The sequence below is a fragment of the Macaca mulatta genome, chromosome 1 (assembly GCF_049350105.2).
Source record: "Macaca mulatta isolate MMU2019108-1 chromosome 1, T2T-MMU8v2.0, whole genome shotgun sequence".
Lineage (NCBI taxonomy): Eukaryota > Metazoa > Chordata > Mammalia > Primates > Cercopithecidae > Macaca > Macaca mulatta.
This window is the reverse complement of record NC_133406.1, coordinates 73,465,421-73,488,055: the sequence shown is the minus strand read 5'-3', so window position 1 is coordinate 73,488,055 and position 22,635 is coordinate 73,465,421. Positions and strand designations below refer to the sequence as shown.

General features: G+C 35.4%; 1 protein-coding gene across 1 annotated transcript in view; it reads left to right on the top strand.

Annotated features, from left to right (window-relative positions):
- USH2A (usherin) overlaps positions 1–22,635 on the top strand; it is a 797,990-nt gene that overhangs the window by 665,736 nt on the left and 109,619 nt on the right. The window contains exons 56-59 of the mRNA XM_015116260.3: positions 887–1,070; positions 1,978–2,135; positions 16,293–16,451; positions 18,037–18,199. Coding sequence (XP_014971746.3) covers positions 887–1,070; positions 1,978–2,135; positions 16,293–16,451; positions 18,037–18,199 — 664 coding nt within the window. The remainder of the gene's footprint in view (positions 1–886; positions 1,071–1,977; positions 2,136–16,292; positions 16,452–18,036; positions 18,200–22,635) is intronic.

The following is a 22,635-nucleotide window of genomic DNA, read 5'->3' as shown; positions in this document are numbered from 1 at the left end:
TGGGGGTATGAAAAGTGAAAGTCTCAAGGATCATTATTTTTGTGTGTATTGTCCAAGAAAATGGATAGATGGACAAGATTGGGAGGTACATAGATTGTAGACAGGAAAAACAAGAGTTCTGTTTTGCATGTTTTTAGTTTTTGATATATCATCAGTCATCCAAATGGAGGTGTCAAGCAAACAGTTGGATTCTTGAGTCTGACACTCAGAAGAGAGTTTCAATCTAGACATATGCCTTTGGGGGTCTTCAGCATATGCATATTTAAAACCCATGCTGAATGGAGATCACCTGGGAAGTCAGTGTTGGAAGAGAAGAGAAGAGAGAAAAAGAAGAGAAAGGAGGAAACACAGAGAGGAGAGAGAGAACAGAGCCTACTGCTCTGAGGCATTACATCCTTTCAAGGTCCAGGAGGGGAAGACATCCCAGTAAACGAGGCCAGAGGCATAGCCAGAGAAGAAAAGAGAAGAAAGCATAGCACTGATGGGCAAGAAAAAGGAAAAGTACACTCATTTGTTGAATTGTATAATTCAGGTAAATACTCGATTATGCCTACTTTCACGTATTCCAGGTAAATCGTATTAAAAAGTTTGAACTCCCGAGATAGTCTCTCAGGCCTTAATTTAAAATACACTCAGAGTGACAACCAAGGCAGAGAAATTATCCACTGCTAGTTGTCTGAAATTCACTTTCCAAAGGCAATTCAAAAATAAAATAATCAAAGTAATAAAAATATATTTACACCAATTATGTATTTTTGTTCCTTACAGTTAGATATTTTTTAAAATCAACAGAAAAAATATCATAGTTCATGGAGGGATGGTGTGACTTTTGATACACTGTTTATTTTATCCTAACAATAAAACCTCATTGCGTTATTCTTGCCAGGAGTTTGGGTGACACCTCGACACATTATCATCAATTCTACAACTGTGGAATTATACTGGAGTCTGCCAGAAAAGCCCAATGGCCTCATTTCTCAATATCAATTGAGTCGTAATGGAAACTTGCTTTTCCTGGGTGGCAGTGAAGAGCAGAATTTCACTGATAAAAACCTGGAGCCCAATAGCAGGTAAACTAAAAGAAAACTTTACCAATCATACAGCAAGATTTGTACATTTCTCTGGGTTGGTAAGAAATGCATGTCCAACTGAAAGTTATTAAATTGTTTAATTAACTTCCTCATTCCTTGGCCATTCAACAACTGATAAAAGTGCTAAATCATTTAGTCTTTAGACTACATGAAATTTCTTAAAAATATAAATAATTTGTCTTCTGTTTGACATAAAAGCATGAGAATTTTTAAATATACAAAATACATGAAGTATTAAACTTTAAAAATTACCAAATTATCTTCAAAAACATGCATCCTTAAACTAGCAATAAAAGAGATGTAAAGCGTTTTGTTTTCCATCAACTCTCCTTTCTTCTTGTACAATGTTTCTCTACTTGCTACACTACATATAGTTGTGAGTAGTTTTAGAGGAAAAAGTTCCACATATTTGCATTTCATTCCCATTCATTTCTCAGCAGAGACAAAAACATATCTTAAATCAACAGATGTTTTATTGTAGAAAGTAGAGATCAATTTCATTTTATTGTAAGGAATAGCAGATCAATTTAAAAACATCTTTCTCTAAACATATTTCCCTGAACTCCAACCCATTTAAAAATGGGGAAGATTAATTTGAATCCTCCACAATCCACCAGCACACTCTAAGACTTTCCTGAAATCTTCAAGAAAAGCTATGAATTACTAGCAGGTTAAAAATAAAGTTGAAAGCAGCTGAAATTACAATGGTTTGGAGAGAATGTTGCCTGTGCAAGAAAAACTACCAAGTCAAGTTTCTGGAAAGGGAGCAAAGAATTTGCAATTTGTCACAAATGTAGAACTAAGCAATGGATACAAAACCCGGTTATCATTGTTCAAGTCTCTTGTGCATGGTTTTATCACAATTCTTCTTTCTTTTTAAATATAGATACACTTACAAGTTAGAAGTCAAAACTGGAGGTGGCAGCAGTACTAGTGATGATTACATTGTTCAAACACCTATGTCAACACCAGAAGAAATCCATCCTCCATATAATATCACAGTAATTGGGCCTTATTCTATATTTGTAGCTTGGACACCACCAGGTAAAAAAAAAAAAAGTGTGTGTGTGTGTGTGTGTGTGTAAATAATTTAAAGGAATTAATTAGAGATAAGAATGGAACTGTTAATATAGTAAATCAGAAAGACATAGTCGGTCTCCTGGATAAATACGAACAGAATCTAAACCACACTTCTAAGTGTGTAGATGCATGAGTACATACATACATACATAGAGATACAGGTATCTAGATGTCAGTATAAGTATATATATCTTTCTATGAAAGCAACACTTTCAAGTACAAGAGACTAAATATCTTTTTACTCATCTTTTTTTTTTTTTTTTTTTTTGAGATGGAGTTTCACTCTTGTTACCCATGCTGGGGTGCAATGGCGCGATCTCGGCTCACTACAACCTCTGACTCCTGGGTTCAAATGATTCTCCTGCCTCAGGCTCCTGAGTAGCTGGGATTACAAGCATATGCCACCACGCCCAGCTAATTTTGTATTTTTTTTTTAGCAGAGACAGGGTTTCTCCATGCTGGTCAGGCTGGTCTCGAACTCCAGACCTCAGGTGATTCACCCGCCTCGGCCTCCCAAAGTGCTGAGATTAAAGGCACAAGCCACTGCGCCTGGCTTCCTCTTCTATTAATATATCCAGTGAAAGTCATATAGGTCAGAATTACCTTGAATGTTCATTTCCATGGGACTCCTTAGATTGGATCATTGACATTATACCATTCCTTTTATATTATATCAGCGAATGCGGAGTTTGGAAAGACAGTTGTTCACTCCGCCCATGTACCTTGGGTTGTGACCACTTATGGTAGCTGCATTTTTCCTCTGTAAGCTGAATAGCCTTCACTGAGCCATTTAGTCATTATTGGGTTGCCTTGTGACTTAGTGCAATATTATATTTTGAAGTAAGCACCATCCTCGGGTAAAATCCTGACTGCGTTAATACCGTGGAGTAAAGAGTAGAGTGAGATTTGCTTTCTCTGTCTTTTCACATAAAGGACACATGGGGGACTTTCCTTTCCAAGTAAAATTTAAAATTGATTAAGATGTTAAATACACTTCAAAAATATGTGACTTTATTTTTAATATCTAGTCTTAAGATGAAATTGAGACACACTCTTTTTGTCCCCATCAGAATAAGTTTAGCTACAGTTCAACAAGGCACCAAATAGTTAGTAACAGCCATTTGGGCCATCAGTAGATCCATTCCATAACATAATTAGCAGAGGCCTATTTTTATTGAATCGAATGGTCAAAACAGGTAATATTGTATAGCTATAAAGATAGTGTAAAGGCCTAATACATAAAACTTAAGTTCTTATATACCAGCACCTTCTGCTATAATCTAAGATCAAAGAGAAAAGATTATTTTTCCTCAAAATTCAAAAGAAAGTTTACAAAGAGCTTTATAAGCAAAGAAAAATATAAGTTGCTCTAAAATATTAAATGTACATTATTTCACCCACTTTTGTTTTAAAATAAATGTACAACATATTAAATAAAATATAAAGGAATAATTAATAGTGGCAGAATGCATCATAAAGTGCTATAACCTTTATGTTTTAAGAGTGTAGATATTCTTGAACTCTGTTCTTAATGTCAATAGAGACATATCTTCTGCTGTGGGAAATATACAAATTTATAGTCCCCTTTACAGAATTGATTTCTACTTTCATGGAATAGCATTGCTATCTTGTGATTTTTAAATTTTATTTATTTATATATTTATTTATTTATTTATTTATTTATTTATTTATTTATTTTGAGACAGGGTCTTGCTCTGTCGCCCAGGCTGGAGTGCAGTGGTGCAATCTTGGCTCACTGCAACCTCTGCTTCCTGGGTTCAAGTGATTCTACTGCCTCAGTCTCCCAAGTAGCTGGGACTGTAGGCACACACCACCATGCCTGGCTAATTTTTGTATTTTTAGTAGAGACGGGGTTTCACCATGCTGGCCAGGCTGGTCTCGAACTCCTGACCTCAAGTGATCTGCCCACCTCTGCCTCACAGAGTGCTGGGATTACAGGCATGAGCCAATGTGCTTGGCCACAATTTTTTAGTATATTTCTTCTTGGTATTTTTATTGTGCTGTTGTGTTTTTGCACCACAAAATAAAATGAAGCTGGATAGAGCCAATCTAAGACCAGATTTAGCCTATTGACAAGAAAGTTTTAGATTCAGACCAGGGTCTGCTACAATCCAAATTCTGCAAGAACAATAAGGGAAATTTCAGGGTGATGAGCAAAGTTGGTGATTTCCTTACCATATGACTGGGAAGTCCCATGGTTTATCAAAATATCTGTTATTTTAACATTATTACACATATCAGTTGCCATTGCTAATCTGAAGACTTCATGCTCAGTGTGGATTTGAAAATATCTTTATTTTATGACTATGAAAGTAAGACAAATGAAAAAGCCAGGATTCATATCCCAGTACTGCCAGCTATTAGCTGAACTTAGTCTCTAAGTCTCAATTTTCTCCATCTGTGAAGTGGAGATAACAATAACACCTACATGTAGGCAGGTAGGGTTGCTGTAAAGATTAAACGAAGTAATTTATATAATAAATACGTTATCTAGTTCTGTATAATATTCTATAGATACCAATGGTGATTGTTTGAAGAATTATTTTTTTGTCTTTAATTGCTCATTTTAAAACATTCTTGTTCCAACATTTGCTGGGTCTCAAAGCCTCCATTTCAAAATAATAAAACTGCCTACTGAGGTTTGGACCTCTTTCAAATTTCCCAGCATGTGTCATTTTTTTCTTTGAATTCAATATCACACTTAAATGTTTAATGTATCATGTTCGAAAGGTATCATTGTGGAATAGAACACAACTTTCGCTTGTTTAATATGACCTTAACTCTCACATACCTCAGGCTTTGTATAAATTGTTCATTCTGGTCCAGCCTAGGGGATATTGTAGAATGCTTTACACACTAACTCTAACCATTTAACCAATGGTTAATAAATCTGTAATATTCAGACTTGTCAATCTTATAGTTTAAGATGCACAAAATCCATTTCAGAAACCATATAATATAAGGAAAGATTAAAATCTTAAATTAAACCTTTTTCCTGGTGCCTAGAAGGATTTTAAACTCAGTAAACAGTCAAATGATTTTGACTTGTGTGTAATCTACAGTTGATTTTATTGGAAAGTACCTCACGCTGTGTTTTGATTTGGATAATAAAAACATTTTTCTATTCCTGAATAGTCACAAATATATATTTTAAACAGAAAGAAAATAAATTTGTAAGTGGAGATTGTTTATTTGCTCACAATAGTTTTCTAGGTATTCATCATACTCCCTGCCATTACAAAATGATTACATCATGGACAGAGCTGAATAATGGGCAAAACAGTCCATGCCTGTAGTTCCCAAACCTGAACGAACATTAGAATCACCTAGGAAGCTTGTGTAAAGACAGATTCTCAACCCCAAATTTACTAAGAATCTCCTGGGATAGAGTCGAGAAATATAGAGCTTTTTAAAAACTCCACATAGGACTTTGATATGCTACCGAGTGCTTTTAGAAATAGTAGCCCAGAGGACCAAGGAACAGACCTAGGTATTGTTGAAACCAAATGATTCTGGGAAAACAATGTTTTACTGGATGTGTCAGTGGCGTGCCAAGACTACAAGAGGTAATTGTGGAAAATGGCAAGCCGCTGAAGGGAAAACAGCCACGTGACAACAATGATCTCCGCAGCATGAAGAAACTAGTAACTAGGAAGCCTTACCTACCCATCCAAAAATCTAAAAGGAATAGACATGATTTACCAAAAGCATGGATCACACTCACCAAGTGAAATTGGTGAATTACAATAATTTTTTTCTCTGAAAACATAAATCCACCAGTTTCTCTTGAATGTCTAAAGCAAGCTTGTCCAACCTAAAGCCCGGGGTGTCTTTGATTGCCACCCAACATAAATTCATAAACTTTCGTGGGTTTTTTTGCAATTGTTTGTTTTAGGTCATCAGCTATTGTTAGTGTTAGTGTGTTTTATATGTGACCCAAGACAATTAATCTTCTTTCAATGTGGCCCAGGGAAGCCAAAATATTGGATACTCATGGTCTAAAGCCAAAATACTGGCTAAATTTTATTTGATTTTTTAAATATGCATTTTGTTTTGTGGTTAATGTGAACAGAGTAACCTTAGACAGGTAAGTTGCTGGGAGAAAAACTGTCTATGTGGTTACTTGGCAACCGAAAAATTACCTAGACAATTAACTGGATTTTCAGTTTTCAAATTATTGTTCCAATGCTATAAATAAACTAAATCTTAGTACATGTTTATAAGTCCTACTAGTGAAAGGTAAGATCTAGAGAATAGTGACAATACCCAGTGGGAGAGTACCTGTGATACTGATAACAAATGTCATGTACATATATTCATATTACTTGGTGTATTTGCCATTTGTTAAACTCCTACTATGTGCCAAACACTGATAAGCTCTTTCTCTGCCTTACCTCAGTTAATTTTTATGCAAACTCTAGGAGACAGGTAATATCATTATCCCCATCTTAAGGTAAGAAATTTGAATATCAAAAAAGTGATATAATAATATGCTCAACGTCACACTGCAGAGCCAGGATTCAAATTCAGGTCTACTGTCTGCTATTGCCTTTTAAGACCAGTTCCTTCCTGTCTTTGGGGTAACCTTAAATCCAAGTCGACTTTTCATTTATTGACCAAAGTCTCTCAGATTTATGATGGATCAACTATGATGTTTGAAATAGTAGCTCAGAGAGCCAAGAAACAGAGCTGGGTGTTGGTGAAAACCAAACGATTCTGGGAGAATAATATTTTACTGGGAGCATCAAAACCAGAAGAATTATTCGTGGAAAGTGGTGAGCCCCTGAAGGGGAAATATCCACATGGCAACAATAACGTTTTGCAGTGTGAAGGAAGTAGTAACCTGAAAGCTTTACCTACACATTCTAGAAGGAATAGACATGACTTAAAACCAGATTCCAGGTGCAGGAAGATTTTAGTTAGGTGGGAGGGGAGGAGAGTCACTTCTCAAATTGCTGTAAAGAGATCATCCAAATTCTATTTTAAAGTCTTGGTAAATATTCCCCTATCTCGCGGGTAAACCCTCATCTACTTTACCTTATTCTTTCTTGATAAATGTCAGTAGTAACATTGCCAAAACACTCCAAGCTCTAGAAAATCAAGATCTCTAGCCTTTTGAGTATCATTTGAACCTCTAAATCAGGTGATGTACAAACAGCATATCCTTATAAAAATTTTGCTGAATTAATGGAGGAACACAATGGTGAGCGAGCCTCCACATCTATTATGCAGTCAAATGTAAATTGTGGATATCCTGCCATTTAAAATTATTCAAACATTTGATTTTCTCTTAAAGTCATCCTTCCTCTACATTAACTTAATCTTAAACAGAGACACACACACAAAGAGAGAGAGGCAGAGAAACAGAGAGATATTTCTTCTTTAATGACAAACAGAGCACATACATGTATTTTCCAAAGACTGCCTCTTGTCTTATGGATGTGCAATTTTTTTCACCTTTCAGAAAAGGACATATTGTTTTCTAACACGGAATGGACTCCACTATTTAGTTGTCCTCTGGCCTTGGGCAAGCTGCGTAATGTTTCCCAAATTCAGGTTTCTCATCTGTACAAGGGGATATTAAATGCCTACCTTATACTGTTATATGAAGTAAATGAGATGGCATGGTAACACTCCGTTATTGTTTGAACCTCCAGGTAATATAAACCACGTTAGTTTATTCCTAAACATTCCCTCTCACCTTTTACCAGCTCTCAACATTGGATCAGGACTTTTGTATTCATATTAAAGAGAGCATTTGTATTAAAGAGAACAAAGGATATATGTTACCTTAATAGGTTAAAAATTATGGAAAATTAAATAGCAAATGCTTCATGGAACATAAATGGTTTACTCAGAATAAAAACGGAGATAGATAACCCTGCTGTTTAAGAATCTAAACATTCAAAATTATTTAAACTCTGAAGTTAATAATGAGTCTTTCTAATTTATCAAGATGATGACTGTATTTTGAACTGTTCTAGCCCTTAATCATGTTCTAATTAACAATGCCATTGCATTAAACACATACTTTTTCTCACTGAGGATGGTGAGTCATTTAGGTTTAACACACAGTATTGAAATACTGGTGCTTTTCCTTTAACATTAATATCTTACTCCATTAAAGAAGGAATTAGCAACAATTCACTGAGAAATAATTTTTATTAATATTGCTCTAGAAATATAAATGTTTTTATTTATCATTTTGATTAAAGGTTACCTAACCATAATATGGTCTATTTATGGACATTAGACATCTTGGCATTCAGTTAACTCATCAGCTGCAGTGTATTATATCGGATACTATTCATTTAAAGTCAAAATTTACATTAGCTTTCTAAAGGATTCACGTTACATTAATTGGGATGATTCAACATTGACAGTTGTTTCACTTTTCTTAACTTATAAGTGCAATAACCAAATGACGAGGAGTGTTGAGTTTCAGAAGAAAATGTAAAACTCACTTCAGTGGTTTGCATTTTATTTTGGATATTTAAAAATGTATCTTTCATTATTGAGTTTTAATATATGCTAGGCATTTTGCTAAGAGATTAACAAATATCTCATTTAGTGTTCATGATAACTTAATGTAGTATGTCCTATTGTTTTCCTCATTTTACTAATGAAAAAGGTCAATTTAGACACTCCAGGCTATTTTCTCTAGGTTATTCTTTAAGTAGGTGTCAGAGCAGGGCTGACCCACCATGGGTCTGAGTCCAAGTCTGACTCAAAACTAGTATTCTATATTTTCTCGATATTTTTCAACCTAAACCGTGCCTAAAGCAAATGATTTTTCATGAGTTCTACTGTAATCCCATTTAAAAGCTAAAAAACTGATTTTTGCTGTATATATAGGAAGTATGAATGAAGACAATGTAATTCAGGATCAGTCCACCCAGTAACCCAATAGAATCATTTTATTTGTGGCTCAAAACTTCATGGGATGTAACTCATTTGCCTTTGGGTAAATTGATTCCTCTATTCATGTAACTAACATGGAAATGATTTCTGAGCCCCACTCAGGGTCAAAATATGATGCTGGACGCCCTAAAAGTTACAAAGAGGGAGGAGACACTGTCCCTCTTGTCAGGAACCCTACCATCTAGTAAGGTAGAAAAGACATAAATGATAACTATTATACAACCAATGTTGAATTTCCATACAATTGGTATGAATGAGTTCAAGAGGGTCCTATTTTACTTCTGTTCCCCACAAAAGGCCTAATCAAGATGCCCCTACATATATAGTGCAGAATTTAGCTCGATTTGTTAAAAGCACCATGTTAAGTGCAACCCAGTGTTTTGAAACAACTGCCTCTATCAAACTGAATTAATAGTTTCCTCTTAGAATTTTTCCTGTTCCAGCTCCTAAAAAAAGATTTAAAAAAGGATTATTGATTGACTTGTCCCATTGTAAAGTATGCACCTGCTGTGAAACGAAGCCATGGAGAAAAAAAAAAAAAGTTGAATAATTTAACTTTTTTATTTGTAAAGATAATCAGGGTTTTTCTGATTACATCTTAACTTCATAAATGTTAAATAACCTATCAGCATCTAGTTGTTGTAAATTATGAAAAGGAGCATTGCAAGGAATATTAACCAACAAAATCCTTGTTCTTTAGTGAACAAGAAAATGTGTTATGGCAGCTTGTCATTGTGCGACTGGTAACTTTGACACCAAATAACAAAACTGCCATTTGCACTTAGGGTAAATTGGTTCACCTGAGCTTCCACTGCTCCTCTTGCTCTGACATAAATTTATGAACTCGGGAACTAACCAAGTCGTGTGGCTTCCCAGCTGACTTTAACAAATATGCCCATTTCATTTCATTTAGTCATCAGAATACCAGGGGGCTCAGTCGTTTCAGACTCATTGCAGATGGTATAGGGTTTGTAGGAACACAAGAGACTTTCATGTCACAGTCCTGTAAATTATGACAGTGGAGGGGGCTCTCTTTCCTAAATGCATGTCAGTGTTTGACGTGTTCACGGCTTAGAGGAGCATTTTCTGTTTCAGTACCTCATAGGTATATGTAAAGGACATTTATTTCTGATTAACGAAGAGGTGAAAAATACATTTTCTATGCTCATGGTTTGGCTAGACATGTTTAAATCTGGATTAAGATTATGTTTATATTTGACATGCAGTAGAAGCACAGTTTTGTTCCCTCATCCCCTGGGAGTCCTGTCCTTTTTACAACAAAAGTTTCTTCTTGAAGGATGCAAGGCCTGGAAGCAGAACAGTAGGTACAGACTGAAGACATAAAGTAAAACAACCTCAGATGAATTGGAGGGAATGCCACTCCAAATTACTGCTAAGAATGAATAATACAATATTTTCATAGGAATGCAATTTGATCGTATCCAAGTACACATAAAAAATAAAACCAGATAACAAAATAGTGTTACAAAGACATTAACTTGAATGAATGTAACATTTATTTGTAGTTGGAATAGCAACTTTATATGAAAGATGGATTCAAAAGTGTTTGAGGGCACATGAAAACAGTGCCATAGCTGTTTTTTGTTCTTTATTTCATTTTGTTCCATTTTGTTTTGTAGAGATGTTGACCATTTATTAAGTACTTTCTATGTTATGAGAATATATTAAAAGGCTTACAGTTATTTTCTAATTTAATCCTCACAGCTCTCTATGAGGTAGCTATTAGTATCATCATTTTACACATGAAGAGACAACATTCATAGAGGTTAGTTAATTTGGCAGTGGGCGCTTGGGAAATAAGGGCAGAAGAAGGATTTGATCTGTCTGATACCACTCTGTGGTGTGTCTAGTTCAACAAGAATGATGGCATGTTTTTATGAATGTGTGTTTGTCAAACTTTTCTGTGAGAACTGTCCTAGGAACAAAGAAGACAGGATGAACATGCAATCCCAGGTGGTCTGAAAACAGAGCCTGAAGCAATCATCATTAGCTTGCAATTTCTTTAACGTCTTGCTTTTTATCTTAAAAATTCATGTAAATTTGCCATTGTATTCCAGTGTTTGTCTTCATCCAAAAAATAATATATTATACGATTGATCATTTGGGAAAACATTTTCTACTAATCTCATTGGCTAAAGAGTGATAACACTGTTATATTTCAGGATATTAGGAAGATCTGAAGAAAACTAAGCCCAATAACAGGTTCAAGGTTCCAGCAATTCTTCCCCTCTTCATTTTATCATAAATATGTGGGTTCACCGCGAGGCAGAGGTTTCAGTGAACCAAGATCGCGCCACTGCACTCCAGCCTGGCAACAGAGCAAGACTTCATCTCAAAAGAAAAAAAAAAAAAAAAAAAAATCAAAAACACCCTGTGGTTTCAAACAACAGCTTTTATTACTCCCTGCTTTACTGCTACGGCAGGGTAACAATAGGGAGAAGTGCCCAAAATGTGATATGGAATGCTTTGTCATTCCAGGATTCTCTGGATGGAAATTTCCATAAGCATATCTTCCTGCTGAAGGTCAAAGTGCAAACTGAGAGGGTCCCCAATTCTTTCTTCAATCTCTCTTACTGCCTCAAGCAACGCGCTCCAAAAAATATTTTTTGCAGAGAGGAAGAAGAAGCCTGATTACATTACTCTTTGTTTTACCTCTGGCACAGTACTTAAATTTTTCTCATCCATTAATGAACTGAGTCTCAAATGGTCTTTATTATCAATTCTCCTTATCCAACTCTCAAATTTCATTTAAATTATTACAGTCTTGTTGAGTAAAAACTGCCAGTTTTGTCATGGAGTGGTGAATTAGGCCTGGAAGAATAGCCTTTAAATAGGCCTCTTACGTGTATTCACCATACCAGTAAAGAGAAAAAGTTATTTTTTAGGCATTTAATTTTTGTTATGGCATCTTTTCCTGTTTCTTTGTGGAGCAAAATAGTATAGAACTCTTTATTACCTGAAACTAAGTGGCAGTGTCGTGGGTCAGGCCAACTTTTCATCCATGTCTAGGGTAGAAAATGCACACTGAGTTCATTTTAAAGCAATAGCGAGAGACTAAAATTACATTGTCCTTTGGTTACAGTATGAACAGTTATACTTGTTCAGCACACTGGCACATCAGCATAAACATTTTCTTCTGTCCTACAGTTGGTTCATTCTGAGGTGACTATTACAGAGTCTTCAACTCTACAATTGGCCAGCAAAAGTTCTAATCATTCACCATACATATAATTTTCTAATCTTGAACTTTTAGAAAGAAAAACTCACACCCAATTTTTGTGAACAAAGAAACGGGATTCTGCTGGTTCCCCTTCCTCAAACAGGGAAATATGTGTTTCCCAAATTTTCCACATCAAAGTGATATTCCAAAAAGAGGTACAGTAAGTCCTTAATGTCATTGACAGGTTCTTGGAAACTTCAACTTTGAGTGAAAAGATGTATAAGGAAACCAATTTTAGCTTAGGCTACTTGACACAAGCAAGATTTAAGTTGCAAGGCGTATTTCTGGTCACGAAAACATCACCAAACTAAACATCATCAAAGAAAGACCAAAACACTTCTAATATTAAACTGAAATAAATATGAGCTATACATACATTTAAGAAAGATTAACAGAAACAAGATCTTTTTTAACCTAAGTTTTGGCAAATCAGCGAGTGACAACAGCCACAGGGATAAATGTTTTTGAGCAGAAATTAGAAGAAACTCCCCTTACCACCATTCATTAGTAAAAAACAATCACAAATAGGGCAAGCTCACGGAAGGCTTTTGTACAGCATTGTTTATTATACATCTATATGATAGTAACACACTTAATGAATCTTTACTTTACAATTATTCATTCATTCATTCATTTTCTGACACACTTTTTCCAGTTCAGGGTAGGGGTGGCCAGGGCCTAACCAGGCAACTCAAGGCCATTCCGTCACAGGGAACACACACACACACCCACACTCACTCAGACTAGGACCATTCAAACACACCAATTAATTTAATGAGAACATCTTTAGGATATGGGAAAAAACTAGAGTACTCATAAAAAACCCACACAGACATGGGGAGAACATGTAAATTTCACACAGACAGTGGCTGCAGCTGGGAATCAATTTTTTTCCTCATCAATATTAATGAAACAATGTTGAATGAAACAACATTATTCGAGGACCTACGATACTATGATTGTTCCTGTATTTGAATATCCTTTGACATGATCCCATAAATCTCCAGGGCAGGTGTATTTCAGGTTGGGATACTTGGTCTGCAGAACTTTAAATTTCTACCTGTAACATGCTTGTTCCATCAGTAATGATTCTTACTTATCCATCATTTGTTTCCTTGCTTCGGAACAGTCTCCAAGAATGACTCTGCCTTACTGCACATGTTTTCTCAAACCTATCTTGTCATTTTTCCCCCAGGTGTCTTACTCTAAGACGCCATTATCAAGGAAAAGCATAAGTATAGTGATATAAGTGTTGGTGTCAGATGGGCCTAAGTTCAAGTCCTAGCTTCTCCAATTAATCAGTGTGCAATCTGAAACAAGTTATTTAACTTATCTGAGTTTTAGTTTTCTCATCTTAAAAAACAGTAGTATTTATCATGCAGTATTGTCTTAAGGGTTCATTCATTCATTCAATCAACTAACATTTATTGAGCTGCTACTTTGTGCTAAAGTCTAGGCAGTGGAACCACATTGGAGAAAACAAAGTCCTAATTTATACAGTTGACATTCTAGTAGTATTAAATGAGATAATTCATGCTGCCTGGCATAACAGAGGGATGCAATAAAATGACTCTTCATGTTCGTACTACTTCTGCAAGCATTGTAAAGACTTTCAAACTGGTTTCCCTATGTCTTGTCTCTCATGTTTTTAAGCCACTATTCACTTCCCAACAGTGCTATCATTCTAAAATATAGATAGACTCTCATTTTCTTGTTGATACCTGCAAAGTCTCCTTGTTGCTGATTATATATAAAGCCCAAATTTCTCAAAGAAATAATCGATGAAATTTAGTAGTCACTTGAGTTTGGGAGTGAAGAAGGCAGGATCCACTCTAAAAGTCTTACTCTAAGATTTCCATCCTAGGAAAATGGGAAGATGGTATTATGACTTACCAAAAGAGGAAACCTAGGAAAAAGAACAGGCTTGGGAGTGGAAAATATAGCTAGCTCTGTTTTAGACTTGTTGAGATTATAGCCTCTGAGGAATATCCATGTAGAAATGCCTAGTAGGCTGTTGAAAATACAAAGCTGTAACACAGGAAAGATAGAAAGCTAGAGATAAGAGTTTAGGAATCAATGATAGAATGTTAGTAGTTTAAGCTACTAGAATAAATGTTCCAGATAGTTTAGCCATGATGCTCTAAATTTAAAATAAACATTCTCAGTCTGGGTTGCCAAATTTTACGCAATCTAGCACCTTTCCTGAGGAAGCAATTGATCAGTACTTCTGAAGATGATCAATATCTCCTTCAGACACCTCTTTTTCATCTATCCTACACAAAATCCTAAGCATCTTTGGTTTGTACCAGCCCTTCCACTCGGTAAATATAGAGGCCACATCTATAAAAAGCAAAACCACATTTCATTCCTTAGACTTCATCTCTCTTAGGTCATTGAGTCCTGTGCTTTCTCAGTAATGTTATCTGTAGATTCCACTGTTTCTAGAGTAAAGATAGACTTATGTAGGTACTACAGAAGTAAGTAACTAAACTCATAAATGTTAAAAACTCTCAGATCAAGGAGAAAATGTAATAGGAAATTTCGTTATATTCTTCATTCATAACTCATATCCTGTCCTTGAAAAAGTATGCCTGTTGTTCACGACCAAATAAAACTTAACAAGCATTTAATTATATAAATAGATTTTGATGAGGCTAAACTGACAAGACTTGCTTTCTTTTTTGTTGTTGTTGTTTTTTTTTGTTTTTTTTTTTTTTGAGACGGAATCTCGCTCTGTCGCCCAGGCTGGAGTGCAGTGGCGCGATCTCGGCTCATTGCAAGCTCCGCCTCCTGGGTTTACGCCATTCTCCTGCCTCAGCCTCCTGAGTAGCTGGGACTACAGGCGCCCGCCACCGCGCCCGGCTAATTTTTTGTATTTTTAGTAGAGACGGGGTTTCACCGTGGTCTCGATCTCCTGACCTTGTGATCCGCCCGCCTCGGCCTCCCAAAGTGCTGGGATTACAGGCGTGAGCCACCGCGCCCGGCCAAGACTTGCTTTCTTTAGGAAGGAATGGTGAAAAATGGCAATGATTGAACCCAAATTTTCTATGTATTTAGGGCCATAAGTCTCACTGACAGTGAACTGTCCTGGCCCAATAATTAATGCACTGGGAATTCTCTAGGTAGACCATGATTTGGATATTTTATGGGCTGTTATGTCAAGGATCCATATCAGATAGGAGGCATACACAATGCTCGACAGAAAAATTATTGTCACAAGCAAAATCGGTGTTGTTTTTTATGAACTTTAAAAGTAAGTAAGCCTAGAAAAAATATATGACAGCATAATTGCCTTATATGTTTTAAGTGAAATGTGCCTTCATTTTTATTTGCCAATAGAGTATACTTTTAAATAGAAATATTACACTTTTAAAAATAGATTATGCGATTATGCACATTTCTTACTTTTGGAATACACAGTCTAATATTTCCCAACTTAACTTTTATGCAGCTTTTAATTGCTATAGTAAGAAGTAATTTATTTTTCAATTACAACTTTTTTTTTTTTTTTGAGACGGAGTCTCACTCTGTCACCCAGGCTAGAGTACAGTGGCACGATCCCAGCTCACTGCAACCTCTGCCTCCTGAGTTCAAGCGATTCTCCTGCCTCAGCCTCCCAAGTAGCTAGGATTACAGGCACACACCACCATGACCGGCTAATTTCTGTATTTTTAGTATAGACAGGGTTTCACCATGTTGGCCAGGATGGTCTCGATCTCCTGACATCATGATCCACCCACCTCGACCTCCCAAAGTGCTGGGATTACAGGCATGAGCCACCATGCCCGGCCTCAATTACAAAATTTTAAATAGACATTATTTTTAAGAGACAAACATTTGTTGCCCATTCTGTATTATATGTATACATACATACGTATATATATGTGTGTGTGTGTACATATATAATTTGTTTATGTTCTCTCTCTCTCTCTTTAAAGGGATCCTCATCCCCAAAATTCCTGTGGAGTACAATGTCTTACTCAATGATGGAAGTGCAACACCTCTGGACTTCTCCGTTGGTCATCACCAATCCACCCTTCTGGAAAATTTGGCTCCATTCACACAGTATGAGATAAGGATACAAGCATGTCAAAATGGTGAAAGTCTTTCAGACATTTGGCCTGGGTGTTTATGAAAAAGTATTTCATTAAAAAATTTCATTAAAAAGGAATAGATTCTCAGTCCAAATACAAAGACTAACTTTTCATTTCTTATTTGTAGTGGACTGCTTACCCAGAAAAATCACAGTCTGGCATCGAGTGAAGCATTATGCATTTCTGCACATTAAATCATGAATATTTAAATATATTAAAATGGTGGTTTTGCAAAGTCTTGTTTTATAAGGCCCTTTGAAAGAAAAACACCTAGCTCACATAAAGGAGTCTCTGGTAATATAAAACACAAATGAGTATTCCAAAAATTTCACAGAAAATATATTTACCTTGGCTTTATTTAAATTTTATCCAGGAGGAGGAAGTGAGAAGTTATTTAAAAGTTGAATTATACCCAAATGAATTGTGCATATTTTATAGTGCTTCCTTGAACCCTACTTCATGTATACAAACTATCACCTTGTATTTCATGGTTTAGGCTGTAGTCAGTGAAATTTTCATGTATCTGTATTGTGTTAAGGAAAAGCCTCCCCTATTTCCTTTCTCTCTCCAAATGGATAAATAGCTAAATATAAACTGAGATTTAGGATGGGAGAACAGGGAATCAAGAGAGGTATACATTATTTTATTTATCTCTTTTAAATTAAGTATAAACATTAACAGATATGGATATATTATCTATATTATATATGTGTATATCATATGTAACATGATATATGTGATGTCATCATACGTGTTTTATAACATATAACACTCATTTGCTAAATAAAGTATGTAACTCACCTTAATATACAAAACATTTTGCTTCACCTTAAAGAAATTTATCAGACTCGATGTGCAGTTAAAACTCCTGTATTAAATGTCCTTAGGAATTTCTCTTTCCACATAGTGCTAGTTCTCATGGAGTTGGTTAGAATTATGAGTCTGCAATTTTGCTATGCTGAACTCATCAGAAATTGCTAGTTGATTTGTCCACTTTTCTCTAAAAAATGGACCATGGCATTTTTGTTTGAGGGATATTGCTTGCTCTGATCTGTCTTCACCTGATAAACATGAAAATAATTTTAAATTAATGTTTTATTGATTTAAGTGCAAGTCAACATCTGCATCTCCATGTCCCTGAAACTGTGCAATGGAGGTACAATATCCTTCAAATAAATTGTTTGATTCTTGTGTGTTTGAATAATGTCCATAAGTTTAAAATATTGGCAAAATAAAATATTATTAAAAGCATACAAGATGTGTAGGCCACACAAACACTTGTGAAATTCAAGTGCATTATCACTTTCTGGTTAGAATGACTACAATAAATAGAGAATCTTGAGCTCAGACAAGAATATGCCTTATTGTTTATGTCTATGTAAATATGTGGCTAATTAATGGGTTTTCCAAAAATGATTTTCTATTTAAATGTTCACATCCCATAAAAATTTATCTGAAAAACATGTACAAGTATATATGCAAAAGCACAGGTAAAAATAATTTTCATGATATCAGTACCCTTCTATATGAATATGTAGCTCTTTTCCTTGCTTGAAAAAATTACTGAAGACCTCAATTTATTTTCAAGGAAGTTGTGGAGTTAGCAGTAGGATGTTTGTCAAAACACCTGAAGCAGCCCCAATGGATCTTAATTCTCCTGCTCTTAAGGCACTGGGGTCAGCTTGCATACAGATTAAATGGATGCCACCTGAAAAACCAAATGGAATCATCATCAACTACTTTATTTACAGGTAAGATTGGCTGTTACTATTATTTTTAGTTATTTAAGAATGTGTACTGCTCCAACACGGCAGAATCAAGTGCGTTTTATATTTCCATAAGAGCATGAATGGGAATTCATGTTTTGTTTTTGTGAGTTTTTTATTTGTTTGTTTTGTTTGTTTGTTTGTAGTACCTAACAGTGGGGACTGAGATTGGTGCTCAAACTTTTACAAATTAACCAAGGAAAAAAGTCATAACTACCATAAAACATTTTGGATAGAGATCTGTTTGAAAACTGAGACCTTATAGCCCACATAGACTTATATTTAGTGATGGGACAGAACAGCCCTCTAAAACAGGGGTTCCTAACCCCCAGGCCACAGAGTCCGTGGCCCATTAGGAACCAGGCCACACAGCAGGTGAGTGGCTGGTGAGCAAGCATTACCACCTGAGCTTCACCTCCTGTCAGATTAGTGGTGGCATTCGTTTCTCATAGAAGTGCAAACCCTATTGTGAACTGCGTGTGTGGGAGATCTAGGTTGTGCCTTCCTTGTCAGAATCTAATGCCTGATGATCTGATTGGAATAATTTCATCTTGAAACCATACCCTCTAACTGCACCGCACCAGTGTGTGGAAAAACTGTCTTCCACAAAACCAGTCCCTGGTGCCAAAAAGGTTGGGGACCACTGCTTGACCAAGAAAACATAGTCTTTCCAGAGAGGAAACCAGATACAAGACAAGAATTCTAATATTTCTCATTACTTATTATGCAGAGATTAAAAAGGTTTTTCTCCTCCTCCAAAGACGGTGCTTTTCATAAGCAGGAAAAGGGGCTCTCCTCTCCAGTTTTCCTTCTGTTTTAATAAGCCTCCACTCCACTGGTTAGATGGTGTTATAGCAGCTTGTTCCATCATGTGCAGAATTTATTGAGTGTACCTACCTAAAATAAAGAGGGAATAGGGAAGAGAGGAAGAGAAAGATTGAGGAAAGAGAGAGAGACAAAGAGAGATTGAGAGAGAGAGAGAAAATAGTGGAAGAGAGAGATAGACCATGAACATTTTGGTTTGAAGGATATTTTGCTCTCTGATCTAGTCTTCACCTGATCAACATGAACATTGCTTTAAATTAATGTATTCTTTAAATAAATAATGAATGAGAAGGAGAAGGAGCAGGCAAAGGAGGAGCATGAGGGAGAGATGTAGGTAGGGTGAGAAGAAGAGAAAAAATAGAGAAAGTGAGAGGGAGGGGAGTAGAAAGTACAATGCAAAGAGCCAAGGGGGCAAATAACCTGTCAACTGATGGCTTGCTACTTAAGACAGAAAACACAATCATTGGTAGACATACAGGATTTGCAGATTGAGAAACCCAATCCCATTCTGAAACCAATGTATTTCCTTTGAGTGTACGAAGCAGAACACCTTTCCTCTCAGACCCTCATACCCCGCACCTCTTCAACATCCTTTGTTAGTGTGTCCAGCAACCTCAGGCCTTCCCTTATTTGGTCCTCTGCCCTGGAAACTTAGTGAAACTTACTTAGGCTCTTCTTATAACTGTAGATATTGAAATCCTTTGATTCAGATCAGTCTTCAGTGATGAGCTAAGGGCTTATAGAAAAAATTACAAAGGGAGAAAATATTATTGCATTTCTGGTTATGTAAATGACATTACCAAAAATGAGCAAGCCAAATTTCTTCTCAGCAAACATTAATCTGAAGAATAATATTTCTGATTCAAATACACATGAACATGTAAAAATGGCTAATGTGAATTTACGTTTTACGCTAAGCACATTAGTGCAGGCTCTAAAATGCCCACCCTCTTGAAATAGTTTTCTTTCATCTACTTAATGATAATTGCATGAGAAAAGCACATCAAATTCCTATTCAGAATAAAGGGAAATAAAGTATCTGTTATAGACCAGGACGTGGCTTCACTCTGTTAGTTTTGTAAATAAAGCTCGTGATTACAGTGACTATTCCATGGCAGCTATAGAGAGGGAAAACAGGAAATATAATGCAGAAAGCCCGCTTCAATGAAAAATACTGTAAATTGAATTTGACAGCATTTGATGGCATCTGATTATTCTAGTCACAGCCAAACAATGATATAAAGAGTAATATGAAACAGAATGTGTTACTGCCTAGCAGACTCAAAAGCAATAAACCTTCCTCCAATGTGACACAATCACTTCACAATCATAATTGTAGCCTGTTTGATACCTCTGAGTACAGCAGAAGGGCACTGACTGACATAGATACATTTTGTTTTTTATTTAAAGTGAAATGAAAATGGCGCACTGGGGCTCCAGATACAATCGTTATATTCACCTACATAGGCATGAATCACTTGGCAGTTATTTCAGCTGAAGTTTAAATGTGCTTAGACAACAACAATATCAAATTTTTCTTAGATAGCTGCAAAAAAAAAAATCAGAAATTTGTAAGGACAGAAATAGAATGGAGACACATAGTTCTTTTTCATTCTGAGACTACACAGAGCCCTTTATATAGTTATAGCCACCAGCCTGCAGTATTTCTGAGGAGGTTATGGCATGTAATTTCAGCTTCATCATTGGCCTTCTCTTTCTTCTATCGGCACCAAAGGAAGTACATTTAGCTCAAACCAAAGATGGGGTTTGGCCTATGCAGATATTTTTATTAACTTGCAGGAAGCCCACTTGTAAATCTCATTTGAAAATGTTTGCCACTCTTTTCTCACCAAGCCCCTGAATCATTTTCTCTTCTGTAACTATCCTTTATTATTTAAATATTTCCTCTAGATATTATCCTATTAAAAATATCTGACCTATTAAAGACAGAAGATGTTTATGACTTCAAAAACAAAACAAAATAACCTAAATATTATCCTATTAAAAGGTGTCTGCCCTAATAAAGATAGAAGATGTCTATAATTTCAAAAACAAAACAAAGTAACCTAGTAAGAACAAGCTATTAATATGATTCCCTCTGCTTAGTTTATCTGTTAATTTAAGCTACTTTGTTGACTATACATAAGTCACAACAAAAGATTTGCTACAAAAAATTTTGTAAAGAATAGAGACCAACATTTAAGTTAGTGTTTTGCAATCTGTTTGTTGACCACATATAGACAAGACTATCTTGGACATCTGCTTCCTCCTCTCAATGAGTTTGGCTTGTATAATAGTGATTCTTCAGTATTCCCCCTTTATTTTATATCTGTAATCTTGCAAGTGGCAAAAATCTCATCACTTCCATCTATAAAATCCATCAAATACATTAAATTGAGACTTTACAAAACATGTAATAAAATAATCTCCTCCCATTAGGAGCTTTAATTTTAACAGAAACCAAATTTCATGGGGTTTATTATTCTCCTGAGCTTTCTCTTTAAATAAATAAAAAGACTTGATCAATGTACATTGAAAGACAAAACTATATACAAACACCCTGTAAACACTGTACAAATACGAACAAGTGATGGCACTTCCTTATGAGTATTTAGTAATATTTTAAAGGATAAAATCTGAAATAGTTTTGAAGACTGTATGATATGAAAAGGTTTTCAAAGTAGGAAAGTGAAAACAATTTATAAAATGGATAATTAAGCTGATTGAGTTAACTAAGAAAAGAAGAGCATTGAATCAAAGGCAAAGGAATTTTGATGTAATTCAATTTGTATTGGGTGGAAAGATGGATATAGATATGAATATTTACATAGATAGATACAGATAGACAGAAGACAGACATCCATCTGTCCATACATGTACATATCTACTGAGAGAGACACAAAGATCTATGAGACCTAAGCCCTTTCACCAATGATCTTCACTACAGTGGGAGATAGAAGACAAGCTAAATAAACAATCGAAAGCATAAAATATATATTGGAAAAAAGAAATATTTACCAGAAACTTTAGAGAAGAATTCTCTGTCTAGAATATTCATGGAACACTTCATCAAGTTGATGTTATTGAGACTAGGCCTTATAAAATGAAGATTTAATGACTATTTAAATTGTAAGAAAAATACATTTGTTGGGAAAAAATGTTTTAACAGTAGAGAAGATTACCAAGGTTATTATTCATTCTTATGATTTACTCATGGCATACATAATTTTCACTAATAGAAGTAACATGATTAATTTTAATATATTAACATTAATGTTTTCTATTTGTATTTTCTTCTTCATAAAAAGAATTATATTGTCCATATTGTTCTGCACACATACACACCTAATTTCTTTTAATGACTCATCAATATTCTGTTATATGGATGTGTATCATATATTATTTAGCCAGTACCCTGGTGATGGCAAGATAGGTGATTTTCAAGTTTTCGTTACCACAGCAATTATCTAATAAATATTCTTACAGTGAGTATACAGAGAATTATTCTTAGTACTAGAAGTACTGGGTCAACTTTTTGTGCATTTAAAATTGTTGAGTATTCCTAAGTTGTCTTCCAAGTATTTTATGTAAGAATT